The sequence below is a fragment of the Corapipo altera genome, unplaced genomic scaffold (genome assembly GCF_003945725.1).
Source record: "Corapipo altera isolate COAL_440 unplaced genomic scaffold, ASM394572v1 0, whole genome shotgun sequence".
Taxonomy (NCBI): Eukaryota; Metazoa; Chordata; class Aves; order Passeriformes; family Pipridae; genus Corapipo; species Corapipo altera.
Window position 1 is genome coordinate 69,337,199 of NW_020884872.1, and position 18,755 is coordinate 69,355,953.

General features: G+C 37.0%; 1 protein-coding gene across 5 annotated transcripts in view; it reads right to left on the bottom strand.

Annotated features, from left to right (window-relative positions):
* Positions 1–18,755, bottom strand: part of BRCA2 (BRCA2, DNA repair associated) — a 37,901-nt gene that overhangs the window by 5,923 nt on the left and 13,223 nt on the right. For 4 of the 5 annotated variants that reach the window (XM_027651274.1, XM_027651265.1, XM_027651285.1 and 1 more), the window contains exons 11-20: positions 13,935–18,722; positions 12,853–12,945; positions 11,391–11,460; positions 10,572–10,990; positions 9,403–9,593; positions 8,608–8,795; positions 6,136–6,306; positions 5,484–5,835; positions 4,655–4,810; positions 2,396–2,540 (exon numbers count right to left, since the gene is read on the bottom strand). In XM_027651274.1, coding sequence (XP_027507075.1) covers positions 2,396–2,540; positions 4,655–4,810; positions 5,484–5,835; positions 6,136–6,306; positions 8,608–8,795; positions 9,403–9,593; positions 10,572–10,990; positions 11,391–11,460; positions 12,853–12,945; positions 13,935–18,722 — 6,573 coding nt within the window. Of the gene's footprint in view, positions 1–1,327; positions 1,933–2,395; positions 2,541–4,654; positions 4,811–5,483; positions 5,836–6,135; positions 6,307–8,607; positions 8,796–9,402; positions 9,594–10,571; positions 10,991–11,390; positions 11,461–12,852; positions 12,946–13,934; positions 18,723–18,755 lie in introns of all 5 variants that reach the window. The other variant, XR_003528927.1, reaches the window with a different exon arrangement.

Genomic DNA, 18,755 nt, shown 5'->3' on the forward strand with positions numbered 1-18,755 from the left:
CTTAGGTAAGTCATTTTGCTGTTAGCATTTTCATTAATTCCTTCAGCATAGCAGACAATGCTAGCAGACATACAAGACAACTTGTCTAGTATAGACAAGTTTACCAAACATTAAACACCACAGCGAGGTGACTGACATGCAGAAGTTTGTATCAGTGAAGTTAAGAATTATAAAGCCATCTCTGATTTCAACTACTAGAACTGATTTCAGTGCTAGAACTACTGCTAGAAATCACTGGCAGAGGTGTGCAGTGTCAGCCCATTATGGAATCAGAAAATGGTTGAAGTGGAAGGGACCTCTGGAGGCCATCTGGTCCAAGCCCCTGCTCATGCAGGGTCACCTTCAGCAGGCTGACCAAGATCAAGTCCAGTGAGCTTCTGATTAGTTCCAAGGATGGAGATTTCACAGCCTCTCTAGGCAACACTGTTGGTCATCCTCACAGTGAAAAAGTGCTTCCTGATGTCCAGAGGGAACATCCTGTATTCCAGTTTGTACCCATTGCTCTGGACCTGTCACTGGACACCACTGACAGAAGCCTGGGTCCATCTTCTCTGCAACGTCCCTTCAGGTATTTATGTACACTGATCAGAACCCCCTGAGCCTTCTCTTCTCCAAGCTCAAAGGTCCCAGCTCTCTCAGCTTTTCCTATGTCAGATGCTCCAATTCCTTACATATGTTAATGGCCCCTTCTTGTAATGTCTCCAATGTGTCCATGCCTCTCTTGTACTGAGGAGCCCAGAACTGGACACAGCATTCCACGTGTGGCCTTACCAATGCTAAACAAAGGGGAAGGATCACCTCCTTAGACCTTCTGGCAACACTCCTCAACTTGTTCACCAGGACTCCCAGGGCCTTTTCTGCCAAGCTGCTTTCCAGCTGGGTGGCCCCCAGTATGTAGTGGTGCATGGGACTGTTCCTCCCCAGACACAAGATTTGCACTTTGCTTTGTTGAACTTCATGATGTTCTTGCCAGCCCATTTCTCCAGTTGCTAAAATCCCTCTGGATGGCAGCATAATCACTCATCCTAATTTTGTATCATCAAACCTGTTGAAAGTATACTGTCCTGTTCTCTAGATCATTAATGAAGATGTTCAAACAGGGCTAGACCCAGTATTGATCCCTGGCATACACCACTAGTTACTGGCCTCCAAATAGACTTCATGCCACCTCTTCACCATCCTCTAGGCCCTACTGTTCAGCCACTTTTAAATCCACCTGACTGACTGCTCATCTAGCCCATGCTTCACCAGCTTCTCTATGAGGATCTCAAGGGAGAACGTCAAAAGCCTTACTGAAGCCCAGGGAGGCAATAGGCACTGCTCTCACCTCATCTAACCAAGTCAGTAATTCCATCACAGAATGTTGTCAGGCAGGTCAAACATGACTTCCCTTGGTGAATCCCTGTTGAATACTCCAAATCACCTTCTTGTCCTTCATGTGCCTGGAATTGGTTCCAGGAATATTTGTTTTATCACCTTCTCAGGAATCAAGGTAAGGTTGACTAGCTTGTAGTTAGTTTTCTGGGTCCTCCTTCCTGTTCTTTCTGAAGACAGAAGACACATTTGCTTTCCTCCAGTCTTCAGGCACCTCTACCGATCAACCAATGATCATTCAAAGAGGATCAAAAGCAGCCTCACAGACATTACTCAGTTCCTTCAGCACTTGAGAGTTCATCTCGTCACCAGCCATGGACTTACGTATGACCAGTTTGCCTAAGTGTTCTCTAACTTGACCCTCTTTCACCAAGATTTTATGTCTTCTTTGCTTCAGAATTTCCTATGGTCTCCAGAGCCTGGGATTGCTGAAGGCTGGGATTGCTAGTCAAGGGTGAGGTGAAACAGGCATCCAGTAACTCAGCCTTCTCCATGTCCCTTGTGACCGGGGTCCCTGTCCTATTTAGGAGCTTCACTGAGCTCAGTGTCTTCACAGTCCTGCAATGTTTGTGAGGAAAGATGCTAAGTGCCTAATCTTGTTCAGGTCTACTGAGATACATTCCAGTAGTGCCCACCTCTGGGTGAATCATTACAGTATCAGGTCCTTGAAGAGAATGAAATTAAGAATTCTACAATTCCATAGCACTTCCCTGAGCATCATCTCAATGATAATTTTTTAGTAGCCTGGCTACCAACACGTTCAGGAAGAGTTTCCTAGACAGCTGCAAAGCCAAGCAAATAAGCATATAACTGTTTTGTACTGAAAGGTCTTGATACACAGGAAGCAAAAATCTAGAAAAATACAAAACAAAACCAGCAACAACAAAGAAAACAACCCCAAATACCATCTCTGCTTCTCTATCTTGAGGGAAGTTTTTTGACAGTTTCTTAAGATTCTTCTGTAAATGTCAAAAATGTTTTTGTGTTCTTAATAACTATTCTGAAAGAATGAAAGCTTTACCTTCACGCTCTTCATATTCTGCTTGGATTTTTGCAAACAGATCTTCCAGTTTCTTTTGTTGATCCTCTGCATGCTTGGCAGCTTCCCTTTCTTCAGCTCGACTGTTACGAAAAACATATGAACCAGCTGATGTCTTTTCCATCCACTGAAATAAAAAGATTCAAACAAAACCCAGACATAAAAATTATTTTTAACATAATCTAGTTTCCTTTTAATACTCACTGTTATGCAAAAATGCTTTAAAAATGAACAGGCAGTAAATCATAAGTTCTTTCAGTATAATAGATAAAAGGCAAAAAACTACAGCATTGGTAAATCTTCACTTTAAAGATACACAGACAGAATGGAGCAGTATCCAAAGTCAGATGATTTAACAGCTGAAGAAACCATAGCTTGAAGTAATAAGTATCAGTGATGTAATTTCAAAGACAGCTGGATCCCACTGGTAGATACACTGAGATAGAAACCATCAAACTCAATGCTTAAAAGTATACCAGACTGCATTCTACCCAATTTGTCTTTCCACATCAATTGTATTGCCTGTTTTAACACACCAGATTAGATGCTATAAAGGAACTATGATGTTGTCCTGCTTTTAAACCTTTTTTGCCTGAAATGGTTCCACAGGACTACAGCCTTGTCCACAACCCTGCTAGAATTGGCTTGACTGAAATAGGTGAGCCAAAAAATGTCACTGCTGATAAAGTACGTGGTTCCCTTGCCTTCGCCTTTGCTGCACAGTTCTGTCTTCTCCCTTGCACTGGCTCTAGTACCTATTTGACCTCAGCAGACCATATCAGTTTGATAACTCAATAGAAGGCAGTTCATTTTGTTGTTGTTTCGTTTTTTGTTTTTTGTTTTTTAATTATTATTAGTTACTTACTCCTGGTTTAAAATAAACACTAAATTAAATTAGCTAAGCAACAGGATCAGGTTAGGTCCAGGATTAGCACAAAGAAGCAGCAGGAGAGTACAGTGAAAGCAGGATAAAGAAAGCTTGTAGGACTAATCCTTATGAGGCAGTGAATTGTTGAAATAGGCTCTGCCTGCCTCATTTCATTGCATGCCATGTACTTTCCTGCACTATTCACAGTCTAACATATTTAGTTAAGGCTACTGTGATTCCTATACTCTGACTCTTGAGGTAAAAGGAGAAAGACAGCTCAAATCTTCCTATAATTTTGGTATGTTTGAGCAAGAGTCTCAGGGTTTAGAAAAGAGAAAAGTACATTGGTACATCAGTCTCTTGATATATGAGATACAAAGCACCACTTTCCTCCCCAGCCTGGAAACCACTAACTGTGATGTGATTACAGATTACAGTTCCCTTTTTGAGACCTAAATAAATGTTAGTTCTACCAGACAGCTCCCATAGTAGGTGCTGCAATTTCCTCCATTAAACCAATGATCTTAAATATCAAAGTAATGATCCAAACCAAATATTGCTAGTACTTTGCAGAATTCATTCTACACCAACCAATAGTTAAACAACACCTTAGAAAGAAAGCAATGAAAAAAAAAATCCTGTTATGTACGTGCCAAGTATAATATACTCTGAGAAAAGTTAATAGAACCTGAAAGTTGTATCCTGGTTAAACTGTTAACATTAAAAGGATTGATAGCTAACAGAAATATTGTTTCTTTTTGTGGTTGGAATTGTTATAAAAGCAAGTACTTGCAGTGTAGTCTGACCATATTTAAAATGTCTGGATGTTAAGTAGTATTTAAAAGATCTTAATTCTATTTTATACCATAATCACACATTGTGTTTTCAGTCATATTTTTAAATAATAGAACTTAAACAATACAGTCGGCTGCATGTAAGAAAAAGTAATCTTACTAAAGGCTAGAAATATACAACTTCTATGTTACTATGTATGTAAAAATAAAAAAAATTGAGTTTCACTTGTTCTTGGAGCTGAAACTGTCAATGTCTTTTTTCTCCTTTAAAACAAGTGCTGTGCTTTTTAGATTCCAGAACTGAAATCCAATTCTTTCTGGCTTTTTGAAGTTGAAAGCAAAACCAACCAGAAGATACTGAGCGCAAACTCAAATTCTTCTCACCGCAGGATACAGTCCTCAAATATTAAATACGTGCACATTGCAAGAACCACTCTTGTTCATTTTACGCATAATGGTACCTTTTCTTAATTTTTTAGCTCTCTATATTACGTCTGAGTTAAAGAATGACATAGCAATTAACTGATATAATTTAGATCTCACAGAACCTGTTAGATTCATAAAATACTTACACCATACCTGAATAGGATAAGTTCTTTGAATAACTACATCAATACACCCCACTGCACCACCCTCGCTGTAAAGCGATGACAAAGGCAAAGGAAAAGGTCTGGGATCCTGATGAAATCCTAGTTTTGCATGCCATCGTGCACATCGAGTGCTGTTCGCTGAAATCTGAATGAGATAAATAATGAATAATAAATGGGTCAAAACTATATCCAACTTATTATATCTACAGGAAAGACCATCTTCACACTGACTTCGTTAAGAATATATCACTTTTACACCTGAACATATCACATTTTAAAGGTTTCCTTTCACATTGAAGAAATGTATTTTAAACAGAAATTAAAAATTTGATGAGTTAAAATTCTCTAGGAAATTAGTATCTATGAGACAAGCCATTGCTTTATACCAGAGGAGCAACAGTGTTATGCTGAAACTTCACCCATCTCTTTAGGCATTCTCAAACAACTCAAAGCCCTCCCCTGCCAGTCCACCCTCTAACAAGCTGGTTTCCCCCCCCCCTTCTTCCTCCAACTTCCATATTGTAAGTGATGAATAAGTACCTTTTGTAACTTGGTGCTTAACCAAATGAAGAAGCTAGAACTGCCAAAACACATAGCAAAACTTGGAAGAATTTCGTATTACGAACTTCTCTTCCAACCCTATTGAATAGTGGCAGTGACCTAGTGTCACATCTTACAAATTGGTTCTTAAATTTCAACAAAGCTCCATCTGTTTGTAAAGCCATGATAACTTTGTTTACAGAATGTGGCTCAACTAAATAGCATTTATCACATCTTTCAGTCACATCCATTTAAGCTGAACTAACATTTTATTTTACCTTTAACATAAGGGAATCTGGGGCTTCCAGTGGCGTACATCCATTCTGAGAGCCAACAAGTTCTGCTCCGTGCACTATGATCTTCTGACCAACAGTCAGCCTTCTTCTATCTAAGAAAGCTTTGAGAGGTGGATCCAGAAGAGCTCTAATCCCATACCAGCCATCAGTAACTTCAATTATTGCTGCTGCTTTTTTATTTTCCATGTTCTTATTGCTACTGCTAGGAGATACAATGGTGTTCAGTGATATGATTTTGGAAATACACAGTACAAGTGTTTTACCTGCTGCATCATCTCTTTCCGTTATTTTTTTGATTGCTGATCGTTTACTTTTATCAACTTCCAAATCATACCTACAAAAAAGCATTCAGGCTTTGTTAAAGCAAACAAAACCCATCACATTGTTTTTCTTTAAATGCAACTGTAGCAAACTATTGCTTATTCAATCTACAATTAAGCACCACTGTAGCAAAGCAAATGTCATCTGAATTTTTGCAAATAACATGCACTATGTTTTTAATACTGCTATGCATAAATTTAACAATGTATGCATTCTACTAAATAGTAAATGCAAGGTAGAAGTGTTAATTTTGTAGTTTAGAAAGCATACAGTAGCACAAGTTACAGGTCCAAATACTTTGCTATACACATACCTATATTTCAATTGCAACAGCACCATTTCTGGTGTCAAACATCTGTTAGCAAATTCATGTGGGAATGACACTTCCATGGCTGCCAATTTCCATACAATCCATCTGTAGTGATTGTAAACCCAGGCCTCAGATATTAGCTTGGGATCCACACCAGGAGTGTCACAGAGGGCTCTGCAGATAAATGGTTAATAAATTAATCTGAAATCTACTTCAAGTTTTAACTTGCCTATTTTGCCCTAGCATTGTATTTGGTGTATGTACTTAGGCAACATTAACAAAAGAATATTTATTACACTGAAAATAGGAAGGTTACATTCCATCACCTGATCTGGTTAATGCCTGAATACTGAAGTTTTGTCCTCATATGCCTTGGCAGCATACATGTGCATACAGGTATGTATCCTTGAAACGGAGATACTTGACCCAACAGCAGCTCCAGGGACGTGCTCTGTCTGCTTCATGCAGTTATGCACATAGCATAGATGGACTGAGGTGTGCTCTATTCCCCTTCAGCCCTGCAATTTCCCCTGCTTGCTCGATGGGTTCATTACAATCTACATGATGGCTGGGGGGACCAAGAAAGTTTACAGATAACACCAAATTTAGAGAAGTGATGTATTAGGAGCAAAGCCAGGAAGGCAGTGATCCTTCCCCTCTCTTCAGCACTGGGGAGGAAGTTTCTGTCCAGCTTTGGATTTGCAAAGACAAAGGTGTTGGTATACTGGAACAAACCTAACAGAGGGCCAGCAAGGTGATCTTGAAGGCTAAGCACATGACATACAAGCTAAGAGAGCTGGGTTTGTCTGAATTTAAAACAAGCCAAAAAGACCTTATTGCAGTCTATGACTACTGGACTGGAGGGTTCAGAGAAAACAGGGACATTCTTCCTAGAAGCACACAACAATAGGATGAGAGACAACAGACCAAGATGGAACATGAAAAATTCCAATCAGAAATAAAGGTGGTTGTTTTGTTTTTTAAACCATAGGAATGGTCAAATGACACAGGCTGTCCAGAGAGGTTGCAGAATCTCTGTCCTTGGAGATGTTCAAAACTCAGCTAGGCAAGTCCCTGAGTAATTAATCTAATTCAAACTGTATTGAACAGAGGCTTGGATTGGATGACTGCCAGCAGTCCCTTACAACCTAAACTATTCTATGATTCTGTGAACTCCAGCACATGATTGTTCTTCACTGAGTAGTTGCTGGGTATGAACACACAACATCTCCAGTTCTCCTACGATGAACAAATATCATTGACACCAAAAACATTTCTCAAAGTCATGTGGGAGAAGCTAATAATGATTCTGGTTCACTTGCATGAGTAGAAAGCAATTTCTCATGAGAAAGTACAGATCACAGCATCGAAGTACACATCTCATAATAGTCAATTTTCCCATTTTGCTGGCACCAACCTCACCAACTCAAACTTACAAATAAAAACAGTTCTTGAGCTTGGAATAGACCTATCTCTGTCACACTTTGGTACTGCAAAGCAAATATTGCAAACCTCTTGAATTCTGACATTACTTAGATTGGTAATGCATGCTTGACTACAAACACTACTCAAATGCAGGTGCCTGCCTTGAGCGTTTTGTGAATGAACACCAACAGTGACACTGATTTGAAAATAGAGCATCTCAAATGCTGCATCTCAAATCTGCAGGGCCACAACTTGGACCTCAATGATCTTTGTGGGTCCCTTACAACTCAGGATATTCTATGATGCAAATTAACAGAGGAAATCAGAAAATAATAAAGTATTTTCTGAAGTTTTGCTGCAACAACAGTACACTGGTAGTTCCTTGTGTTGTTGCACATGCTGCTGCTGAAGTTACAACGTACACACTTGCTTACAGTAAAACAAAACATAATTTTCATGGAAGTGTTTAGGAGAGGTGTACTCAACACTTTTTTTTCCTGCTCATTTTAAAGGACCTGCAAAAGGAGGGATAGAAGAACCAGAAAGAATGCAAGAGCAAGCATTGCTTCTGCACCTATTTTGGTTCTTACATCTACTCAAGAGAAGGCTTGAATGAAAAAGTGCCTTACTACTATAGTTTAGGCTTCCTTCAAATTACACGTCATCTTTAAAAAAGTTATATTAAAAAAGCATATTCATCCCTGTACTGTCAAAGAAGCCCTAAGCATCTCCCAAATCAACCTTCATTCCCATCAAAAAATAGTTGGTTTTTTTTTAGACTATTTACACTGCTGAAGAATTTCCAGATGTTTTCTAAATTGACTTTGTATGCTTTCTTTAATGGTCATTGAAGATCAATCACTAGCAACATTAATCTACATAGCAAAATTACAATCCTATAATATCTTTACACTCACAGAGGTGTACTAAAAATGCACAGTAAAAAAAGTAGTCAGAGGCTTTAAAAGATAACTGCATTGGATTTATTCTTGGGGATAAGAGAATAACTAATAAATAGCATAGCTATCTCAAGTTCATAAGTAACAGTACCTGTAAAACTCCTTTTTTCCAGCCTTTCCCTCATCTGTAGGTATTAGCCATCCTCCATCAGCAAGTTGCATTCCATTTCCAGCTAACAAATACTCCTTACTGAAAAAGTCTTTGACAAGAAACTGGAAAGATTCTGCATTTGTGCTGTTAACTTGTATGCAATGTTTTGAAACACCATATGTGTATAGCTGAAAAAAATTAGATGAAAAAGACAAAATAATGACAATACAGTAAGAATTCAGCTAAGAGCTTTAATATCTAATCTTAAAAATTCAGATTAAATATTTCCTTAAGGTTGAGACAGCTCGTCTATCTTGTCATTTTATATGTAATGCACGAAGAATGAATTCCCAGCAATTATTTTAGCAGAATAGCATCACAGTGTGCTTCAAAAGTGTTTTAAAATATTCAATAGGTTTTGTACCTTCACTGAACCAAAAGCAAGAGGCTTTTCATATAGATTTACCTAAGCTTAAATTTTAATTGTTCTCTTATTCCAGCACTTCATATGGGTTAAAAGTCAATAGTTACTATAATTGGTGATTTTTTTCCTTTTTTGATGCTTCTCTGGTTTGACTATAACACTAGAGACTTTATGACCTTTATTATTGGGAATTGTCTTAAAAAATGTGGATATGCAAAAGCTACTTAAATACTGCAGCAACTGGTATAAGATCTACTCTAAATTATTATCTAAAAACTGAAGAACGTATTGATTCAAAAGCTACTGAGATTTTATATGCTGTTCTTGAGAAACAGATGCAAAAGATAGACAATAAGAAGATACCAATATACCTCTTCTGTAGAATAAAAACTAGGAGATTTCTCTTCCACTGCAGTTTTCAGAGAGATTCTATTGCTTCCAGAGGTTTTAATGACATAAAGACTGCCTGGCTGGGAGCGAATATTTTGCCTGCACTTCTTTTTAATTCTCATTTCCTGCAGATCTCTGGCACAGCGGAGATTTGTCACCATCCTGACCACAGCTGCAAAGAAAAAAAACCCACAAAATATTTCTAAAGTATATACCAAATAGAGATATACAGTCACACTACAAAAGCAAATTGAGAGAAGCATATTCACTATGCCACTCTGCAGATTTTTTGAAACTGCAAGTCTAAATATTCAAAGTTTAATGCATTTAGAAAGCAGTGATTAATGAAAGCATTTGAATATTATATGAAACAAATTATATATTCATATTAATTTTGTGTTAGTCCCTGAACTAAATTTTGAGCCACATATTTTTCTCATTAGACTGAACTCAAGTCTTCATAGAAAACTCCAAATGAAATGAGTTGATGACTACATCAACTAGTGTAATCTTGAGATTTTGACCTAAATACAGGATCTAATTCTGCAAACGTTCATACACCTGTTCAAATACACACAACAAGTACTTCTGAAAAAAATTCAGATTATTTGATTATAATAGTTATAGAAATCACACAGAGCGGAACATTCAAGAGAGCTCAGAAGGCATAAGCCCACACACTAAAGTCAAACAGTTGTGCATTTAAACTCTGCCTCTTTGGAAATGACACAATCAACCATTTATATGGCAAACCCTACATTTTAATTAGAGAACAGAATGAAAACAAGCTTCTGTAAAAGTGAATAAAGTATAGCAAGGCTAATCTAAGGTTCCTAGGTTATTTTACCTAAGAGGTATATAAAAAAATCAGGTATCAAATGAAACATAAGCTATCTTGTTTCTGAAGCACTGTGTGAAATATTTTTCATCTTCTTAATTAACTTTAGAGATGAGCAACATATGCTTTGCTAAGAGTGCAATATAAAATATTAGGAAAGTAATTATTTCCTAGTTTTCTCACAAAAAGAAAAAAAGCTTAAAAAGAAGTTTCTTTTTATTAAAAAGTCTGACAGAATACGCAAAAAACCCTTAAAGGTTAATTTTGACAGTTAGTATTCACAATAGTTAAGTGAGTAAAATCTGAAAATACCTAAATTGCCATTTTCTGTGTCAGTGTCTGCTGTATGCTGGATGCAAGACTGGTGATCTTGAGGTTCAGCAGTATTTTGTTCAGTCGTGATCTGATTTAATTCCATCTCTTCAGTCATACTTTTGCTGATTGGTGAGTCACACCTTTTGCTGCTGCTTTGTTCACATGTAGAAAATGTCAGCCTGGTTTTGAAGGGTGGAATAAAAGTTTTAACAGTTTTGCCAGATCTGTACAGACTTCTTGTTTCCTCACTCTCTTTTGCTGATGCCTTACACAGAGTAGAAACCCCTGAAGTACCATTTGAAGACTGCCTTAGTGCACAGTGCTGAAAAATGGCAGGTTTAGATTGGAATCCTTTGGAGTCTTGATCTGGTAGAGTAAGGGTAGGATCCCTGACTTCTTGTCGTTCTTTAGTTGACCTACAGAGATGAAAACATTTAAACATACAGGTTTCAGCCTCCTGACAAAAATCTTTTTCAGGATTTTTGTATTCTTTTCTTATTTTAGTAGTACAACTTTCAATATTACATCAATAAAAAGACAAAATAACAGTCTTTAAAAAATTCAATACTTAATTTCTAGTGAGAAAAGACAGAATTGAAGTAAAAGAGTGTAGTTTGTTTAGCATCTTACTGGTCTACTGCAGCAACATGTGTTATATGTGTTATATTTAATATGTCTATTTTGGAGTAAAATTATTAGTCTTTTATAAAGTTGGGTAGTAAATTATTACTGTATATTTTCAGAAAGTTACAAAGGCTTGTGAGGTTTTAAGAAATTGCATTAGAAGAACTCTAAAATCTATAATAAATTTCTCACCCAAAAGGTTGACAAGTTATGGGTTTTAAAGGCACATGGTACATAAATTTTCTTCTGTCTTTGAAAATGCCTGTAAGATAATTAGAAAAAAATATATTTGAAATGGTACATTACACAGCAGGTATTTACAGCATGTTTTATCTAAATTAATGATATAAACATAAAGAAAAGCTTCCAGAATGGATTTAAACAGTTTTACTCTGTCCTGCCCCAAAAAACATTTGTATAAACATCTCCACGCCAAAGGCAGACAGATCTAAAGGAAATGTGAACACAATGTTGAACTCTCAAGAGTTTGTATTTGTGACCTGGCAATATATTTTTAGGCTCCTGAAAGGGAAATGCTTATCATATATTTAATTCCAGGTAGGTTCACCATTCAATTTAGAACTTTTTCAGCAACTTTCATTTATTTTTTTATTTGAAGTTACAACAGAAAAGGGCGCATTTGCCCAACCTCCTCCTTTCATCACTGAAGGACAGGCTTATCTTGGAATTATCAATGTAATTAAATCATATCTGTTGGGAATGTAAACTCATTTGTGCCCTTAGGCTGCAAAGAGGAAGTTTCATATGAGAAGTTGCATATAGAAGACGCTACAAGTTCTAGAAGCCAGAGGCAAGACTGTACTGGAGAAAGAACTGTTTTCAATTGTTCACCAAAGAACAACACTGTTTTACTGCAGGGTAGGATAATATTGAAATGTGAAGAGAATAAAATTATTCTCTGGCAGCAACTTACAAATTCCATCTGAAATTTTAAATCACGGTTTTTATGCCTAGAACAGATTTAGTATAGCATTTGGGAACCAATATACTGGTTAAATCAATATATTTGATGAATTCTGCTACTGAATTTAGGTGAGAGCATAGAGTGCTTAAAAAGAACAAGTTTCTTAAAGAACACTGCTTAACCCATAACCAAAAGCCATTGCCAAAATCACACTATCCTGAAATCCCGATCACTAACTATCTTCACATAAAACGTCAACCCAAACTTTAAAAACTTTGATATCCCTTTCATAAGCCTCCCTATTACTCACTCAAAATATAAGCATCTGTAACATAGACAGCTATTAGTGAGTATATTACGAGTACCTTTTCATTTTCCTGTACATAATTAATCAATAAAATATATTCTTCCTGCTGAGATTAGAATTTCTGAGATTTAGATTGTGAGAAGTTGGATAAATTCCTACTGAACTGGAAATTAAACCAGAGTTCTTACAGAAGTAATATATTGTAATATATTTAGATTCCACACAATAAGGCATACCATTAATCATCTGATTTCAACTCAGCACAGACATTACCAAGCAGCTTCCCTGAATTCCCAGGACTATACTGATAAACGCAGTAGTTAAGCAGTCTTATTATATGCTAGTTCATTGGAAACTGAAGAATTCTAAAGATAACAACTGACATCAGATTACTGCTTAGAACACAAGATGACTAAAATTACCATCAGGAGTGCTTTTTGAAGCTTTCAAAGATCTGGGGGTATTTTCTGTTCTATTAAATTCAAGCAGTAGCTGTCTTTTAATTGGAGGTTCTCCTAGGATAAAAACACAGAATTTTAGAAGATATGTTCCTTTTAAGTTCAATTTCTTACCAACCTTAATTGTAATTTCTAAGTAAAACATTGAAGAAGTCAGAGCAAGCAGAACTAGCAAATTTTCAGATTGCACATGGTGTTTTTAGACACATAGCTACCTCAGCACAAACAGCTCACCTGGACCTTTTTTTTGGGTACTTTCAATAACCAAAGAGTCCCTCCAGAATGCTAAAAATGTGTGTAACACATCTTTTACAGAAGCTGTAACTAAGGACAGGGTTCAGCTGTGGCACAACTGTTTCAAGTTGGACTGATAGAGTCCTACCCACCTTTTGACACCTACCCAAACTTTCCAGCACTAGCCTGCCTGACCTTTGTACCTGAACTTCTGCAGCTGCACAGGGATTCTGTTCCAGTCTACCCTTGTATAAATACTTTTCAGCTAGTCCAGACCTCTGAACAGGTCTGGGTGATTGTGCAATCATCAACTACCAACACTTCAGCTCTAGACAGATCAGTTTTAGATGGCAAGAAACTGCACATTTAGACCAACAACTACTTTTTGTATCAGACAGCAATCTCAATACAAGTGAAACATTGTCCTCACTTACGAGGCACAAAAAGGTGAAAATGAAAACACTGCTACTCATTTTTCAATGAAAAAATGCTAGATTTTTGGAGAGGGAAAAAAAAAAAGGAAGTTTGGTCAGGGAGAAAAGGAGCAGTAGCTTTCTTTTGTAAGTTTATGATAAAACAGCAAAGCTGTACATCTTCAAAATTACTAATCGTAAATTTAGCTTCTACTGTGCATTTAAGGCTGGAAAGAGTGGATAAACTACTTCCTGCAGCAAGAATTTTTGTCATTGACACCTAGAGAAACTGTAATTTCTCTGTGGCCCAAAAATCAACATGACAAGCAAAAAAAACCGCATCAAACAATCCACTGTGCAGAAATATGCAGTTGAACATATACAGGATAAAAGACATACCAAGCAAGTTGTTTTCTTCAGACTGCCTCTTCCCAAAGGTCTTGTTTTGAAAGTTTTTATCCAGTCTGCTACTGAAGGACTGTGCAGCATTAATTTGTACTCCAGAATTGGAAAAACTGTCTTCCATAAAAGCTCTTGCACTTTCTACTGCCTCTACTTCCAAGTAGTTTTTTGGAGTTTGGAGAAGATCAATATTAATTTCTGCTTTAGCAGGAGCATTGCACAAAATTGCTTCAGACTCTGTTTTTAACCCCTGATTCAGCTGCCCTTTTCCAAAGGACCTAGTCTCCTCCTGCTGAAAGCTATTTTTAAATGACGTTAACTGCTTGTTGTTCTTAATATATGGCATGTACTCAGGCATTTTGACATGGTGAGTGCTTGGAAAATACTTCATTTCCTCAGGGCAGGTGCTTTTAAAGTCAGTGTCTTGATTGCAGCTTTTTTCAGTTTTGGATTCTGAGACCACCTTATCAGTTAAACATTTTGCATGTTGACCATTCTCTTTAATTGAACTAAGTTCATCTGTAATGCAAAGCCCACTACTCAAAAAATCATCAGATTCTTTTAAAATTGCCTTTGCTTTTTGATAGGCATCTTTAGAGACTGTTACCCGTTTTCCACTTGCAGTGCTGAACCCAAAAGCAGAATCTGAAACCAATTCAGTCCTGGCATTTTCATCCCCTTTTGGTAATGCTGTCTGCATTTTCCTAGGAAGTACTTCAGCGTTCCTTTTAGACTTTTCAACATCTTCCTCAACTAAAAATGCTTCTTGTGCATGTGATGAATGATTACCTTCCATTTCAGAAAAGAGCTGTCTAGCTTTCCTGAGTGACTCTTCTGATAGTTGTACAGGTTTACCACTTGCTGTACTAAAAAATCCAAAATTGCTTGTAGAAGCATCTGATGGCTTCACCTGCTTATCTGGAACGGACAAGTGCCCTCTAAACTTAATATTCTGTTCAAAGCATTGCTTCTGAGAATTTGAAACAGACTTTGCATCTGAAGATGTGTTTGTTTCTTGGTGACCACTTGCACTAGCACTTGCATTCACTTTAATAAATTGGGATGTGGCTGAATTAGCCTCTTCACTTGCTGCAGCATTAAAAGAATTAGCAGAATTAGGACACTCAGCACGAATGACTGAAAATGAATTTCTAGCAATTTCTGTTTGATTAGTTCTTGAGTTAGACTTAATTTCATATTTTACAGTTTCACTGTAATCTTCTTGAAACATTTGTCTGACTCTTGTTAATGCACTTTCCGAAACAGAAACTGCTCTACCTTTTGCTGTACTAAACACAGTTTGTTTCAGATCACCCTTTTGCTTTTCAACATTAAGTGTTGTTTCTTTTAACCTGGTTAAATTGGTTTCATCATCAGGAAGGGTGACTAGTGACTGGTTTTGGCAAGCATTAACTGTGGTGCCTGTGAAACAGTTTGTATAAGCACAAGGTTCATTTACATGTTCTAATTCCTTACTGTCACCATTCAAGTAAGAGCAGCTGTTTTTTGAAGTTAAGAGGAGAGATTGATTAGATTTATTGCTATCCTCAACAAATAAAGTATTTTCTGTATCTCCAGGCACACAATTATCTTCAAGGTCATTTGGTACCTTCATTAAATGCAGAGATGCAGCAGAGTGCACAGGAAAATCATCAGTGTCTTCTGAATCATTCTTCTTTCTTGGTGAGTATTCTATCTTTGTCTCTGGAGGTTTTCCGTCTTCAGACAAATGAGCTCTGCTTAAAGCATCAGTCTTCTCTCCTGTAAGGGCTTCCAATTCTGACTTTCCAGGTCTGACATCAGCTTTTTTATGCACATGTAAAGTTACCAGACTTCTTTCACAACCTTCATCTAGATTCACAAATGTATCTCCTTTGACAGGATCAAGAATCACAGCATGCTTAATGGGACTGCTCTCTATTGCCTGCTTAAACTGATCTCCAGGTTCTTCAGGAACGAGTTTTTCATTAAAATTAAGTTTTTCTGGATCACACTGAGCAATGCTTTCAATACACAAATCACAGTCTTTAACACAGTTTTTACCATGTTTCCTTTTCTTGATGAGAGTCTTAAAATTGTCATTATGTTCCTTTCCTACATCAATATCTTCTGCAAAGAACTGTTCTGCTTTAGCTAAGAATCCATCAGCAATTGCTATTTTCTTGCCACTAGCAGTATGAAAACCAGCCAGATAACTCCCTTTCACTTCATTTTTTCCCACATCTAGCTCTTGTTCGAAAGGTATTTGATAATGATGGCAAGAACCTATTTTTATTCTGTCTTCATTCACTAACAAGTTCTTACCATGGCTGGTGTCTTCTTCCATATTTTTACAATTTGTTTTTTCTTTATCAGAGTTCTCAAAAACTTTGATATCTCTTTCTTCACACTGTACACTGAGCAAGTGTAGAGAACTATCCAAAGCTGCATCAGAAATGGATGTATTACCACCAGTTGGAGTTCGAAATGTTGGTGACAAGCATTCATCTTCCTTTCTGTCTTCTCCTTTCTGATTAGGAGACCAGTTTTCCATTTCCAAACTATGTTCTTCTGCAGTCAAAAGAGCATCGTCTAAACATGTTACATCTAATGATCTATCTTGCAAATTGCCTTCCACTTGATCATCTCCTTGATTTAAAAACTGTTTGGAAGTTTTACAGCTCTGTTCATGATTTTTAATGGATGACAGACTGTTGTTACTGTTAATACTATTGAATTTAGCATTTTTAGTATCATTTATTGATATTTTTGTCTTACTTTCCATATTTTCTTTAAATGCTGTACTAGTATTTTCCTCACTCTTATTCTGTGCACGGTAGGAAACTGAACCTGTGTGAAAAATGGCATTTATGTTTTTGAAATCTGAAACACAAAATGCTTTTGCTTTGCTTTCTTTTGCCAGGCAGCTGAAAAAATTACAGTTAGAAGACATACACCCATTTGAATTGTGGCATCTATTACTGGTTTCAGAAGATTTAAACAAATAGTTATCATCATCCAAGTCCCTGAAGAGCTCTGCAGATCTACTTAAAGAAGCCTTAGAAATATTTATTTTTTTACCTCCAGCTGAAGTAAAGCCTATGAAATTAGAAAAGCTGTCCTGTTTAGCTATGGGAAAGCTCTCATCAGATCTTCTACTTTCATGTATGTCTAGGTTAGTAAAAGTAACCTTTTTGTCATTTTTATGGAAAACCACTGCATTTTCTTTTTTATATTCCACCACTTCAGAGTCTTCACTTGTATCTTCCTGCTGAGTACAATACTTGTCATTTTTCACTTGGTATTCAGATCTAAAAGTGCTACAAAACCCAGCATCTTCCCTTCTTTCAGAAATATTTTCTACATTCTTTATTCCATGTGTTTCTACAGTTCTGAACTGCTGAAAGGCATGACTTTGTATCATATTACTTTGCTTTCTAAACTGTGTAAATTCAAACTGACTACCTGTTTCTTCCAGGATACTAGAAAGTTCAGCAATTTCGGCTTCTTGGCTTGCTGTCAAAGTTTCATTTGCTTCTTGCAAGGCTTGTGGAGTTCTAGGAAAGCTTTTACACAAGCCAACTTTATGTGGAATAAACTGTGTATTTCTGGGTTCAAGAAAACTTGTCTGTGAATCTAAAGAATCCGATAAATTACTGCCCAACTTGCTTTCTGAATCTGAGAAAGGCATATTCTCCTTTTTAACTTGGCTTGAAAAGTTTCTGGCGCTTTCCACAGAGGAGGTTTCAAAGCATTCATTTTCAATATCCTTGAACAGCATTCTGCCTTTTGCTATACTGGCTTCAGAGAATTTAATCTGCTTATTAGAAGCAGTCTGAAAGCCACCAAAGCCTAGATTCAAACTGCATGCATTAAGATTTGCTGATGATTCCCCTTTATGCTTTACGTTCTCCTTTGGCTTTTTGCTGGAATACATAGGTGCTACTTGTTTCTCTTCTTCCAAAATTACTTTATTTAAAGAATTATTATCTATACAATCTAATAATTCTTTAGCAATCTCTACAGCTACACTACTGAGAGCAGTTGCTTGAGGGCTTTTGTTGTTTTCAACTGACCTTGGCTCTTCATTGTTGGCTACAGCTTCTGAAAAGGCAGCTGCATCTGTTTGCTCTCCTTGTTTTAATCCAGTACTATCATTTTCTGAGCAGTTCATCCCAAAAGGTCTACGTACTTCTCTACAGTCAACTCCTGACCTCTGGTCTGCAGCATGCCTTTTGTCAGGTGATAATCTATTGCAACAATCGCTACTGACTCCAGTTAAGCCAAAGTTGATCCGACTCAAAGTATTATTGGAACTGCTGTTTGTCACAGATGTACAGTCATGGTGCACATCAATCAACTGTTCCTTATTCTTAGGAGAAGACCCAAGTTCTTCTTTCAGGATCTGAGATGCAGCAGCTGCATTGTTTGCGTTAGCACTCATGTCTTTATCTTCCTCACCTTTCCTTAAGCAACAGCTTTTAGGGAGAAATCTGGAACGCTTTCTTGCCATTAGGCATGCTGAAGTTAGAACTTTACGTTTTATATTTGAAATAATCTCACTATTTAAAGAATTTGTCTTGTCTTCTTTCTGTGTATTAGATACTTCTAAGCATTCTATTGACACAGCAGGTTGATCCTCTCTTGCATTTCCCCCCAAGTCTCTCAGGTCTTGTTGCTTCAGCCTATTGCCGAAGGAATTACTGGATGAGTTATCTGATATATCCATTTTTGAAATACAACTGCTGAAATTCTTTGTCCCGGTATTTGTATGCAAACACTTTCTCTCAGCAAGAAGAAAATGGTCTAGAAGAGAAGATGTTACAGAGTAAAACAGGT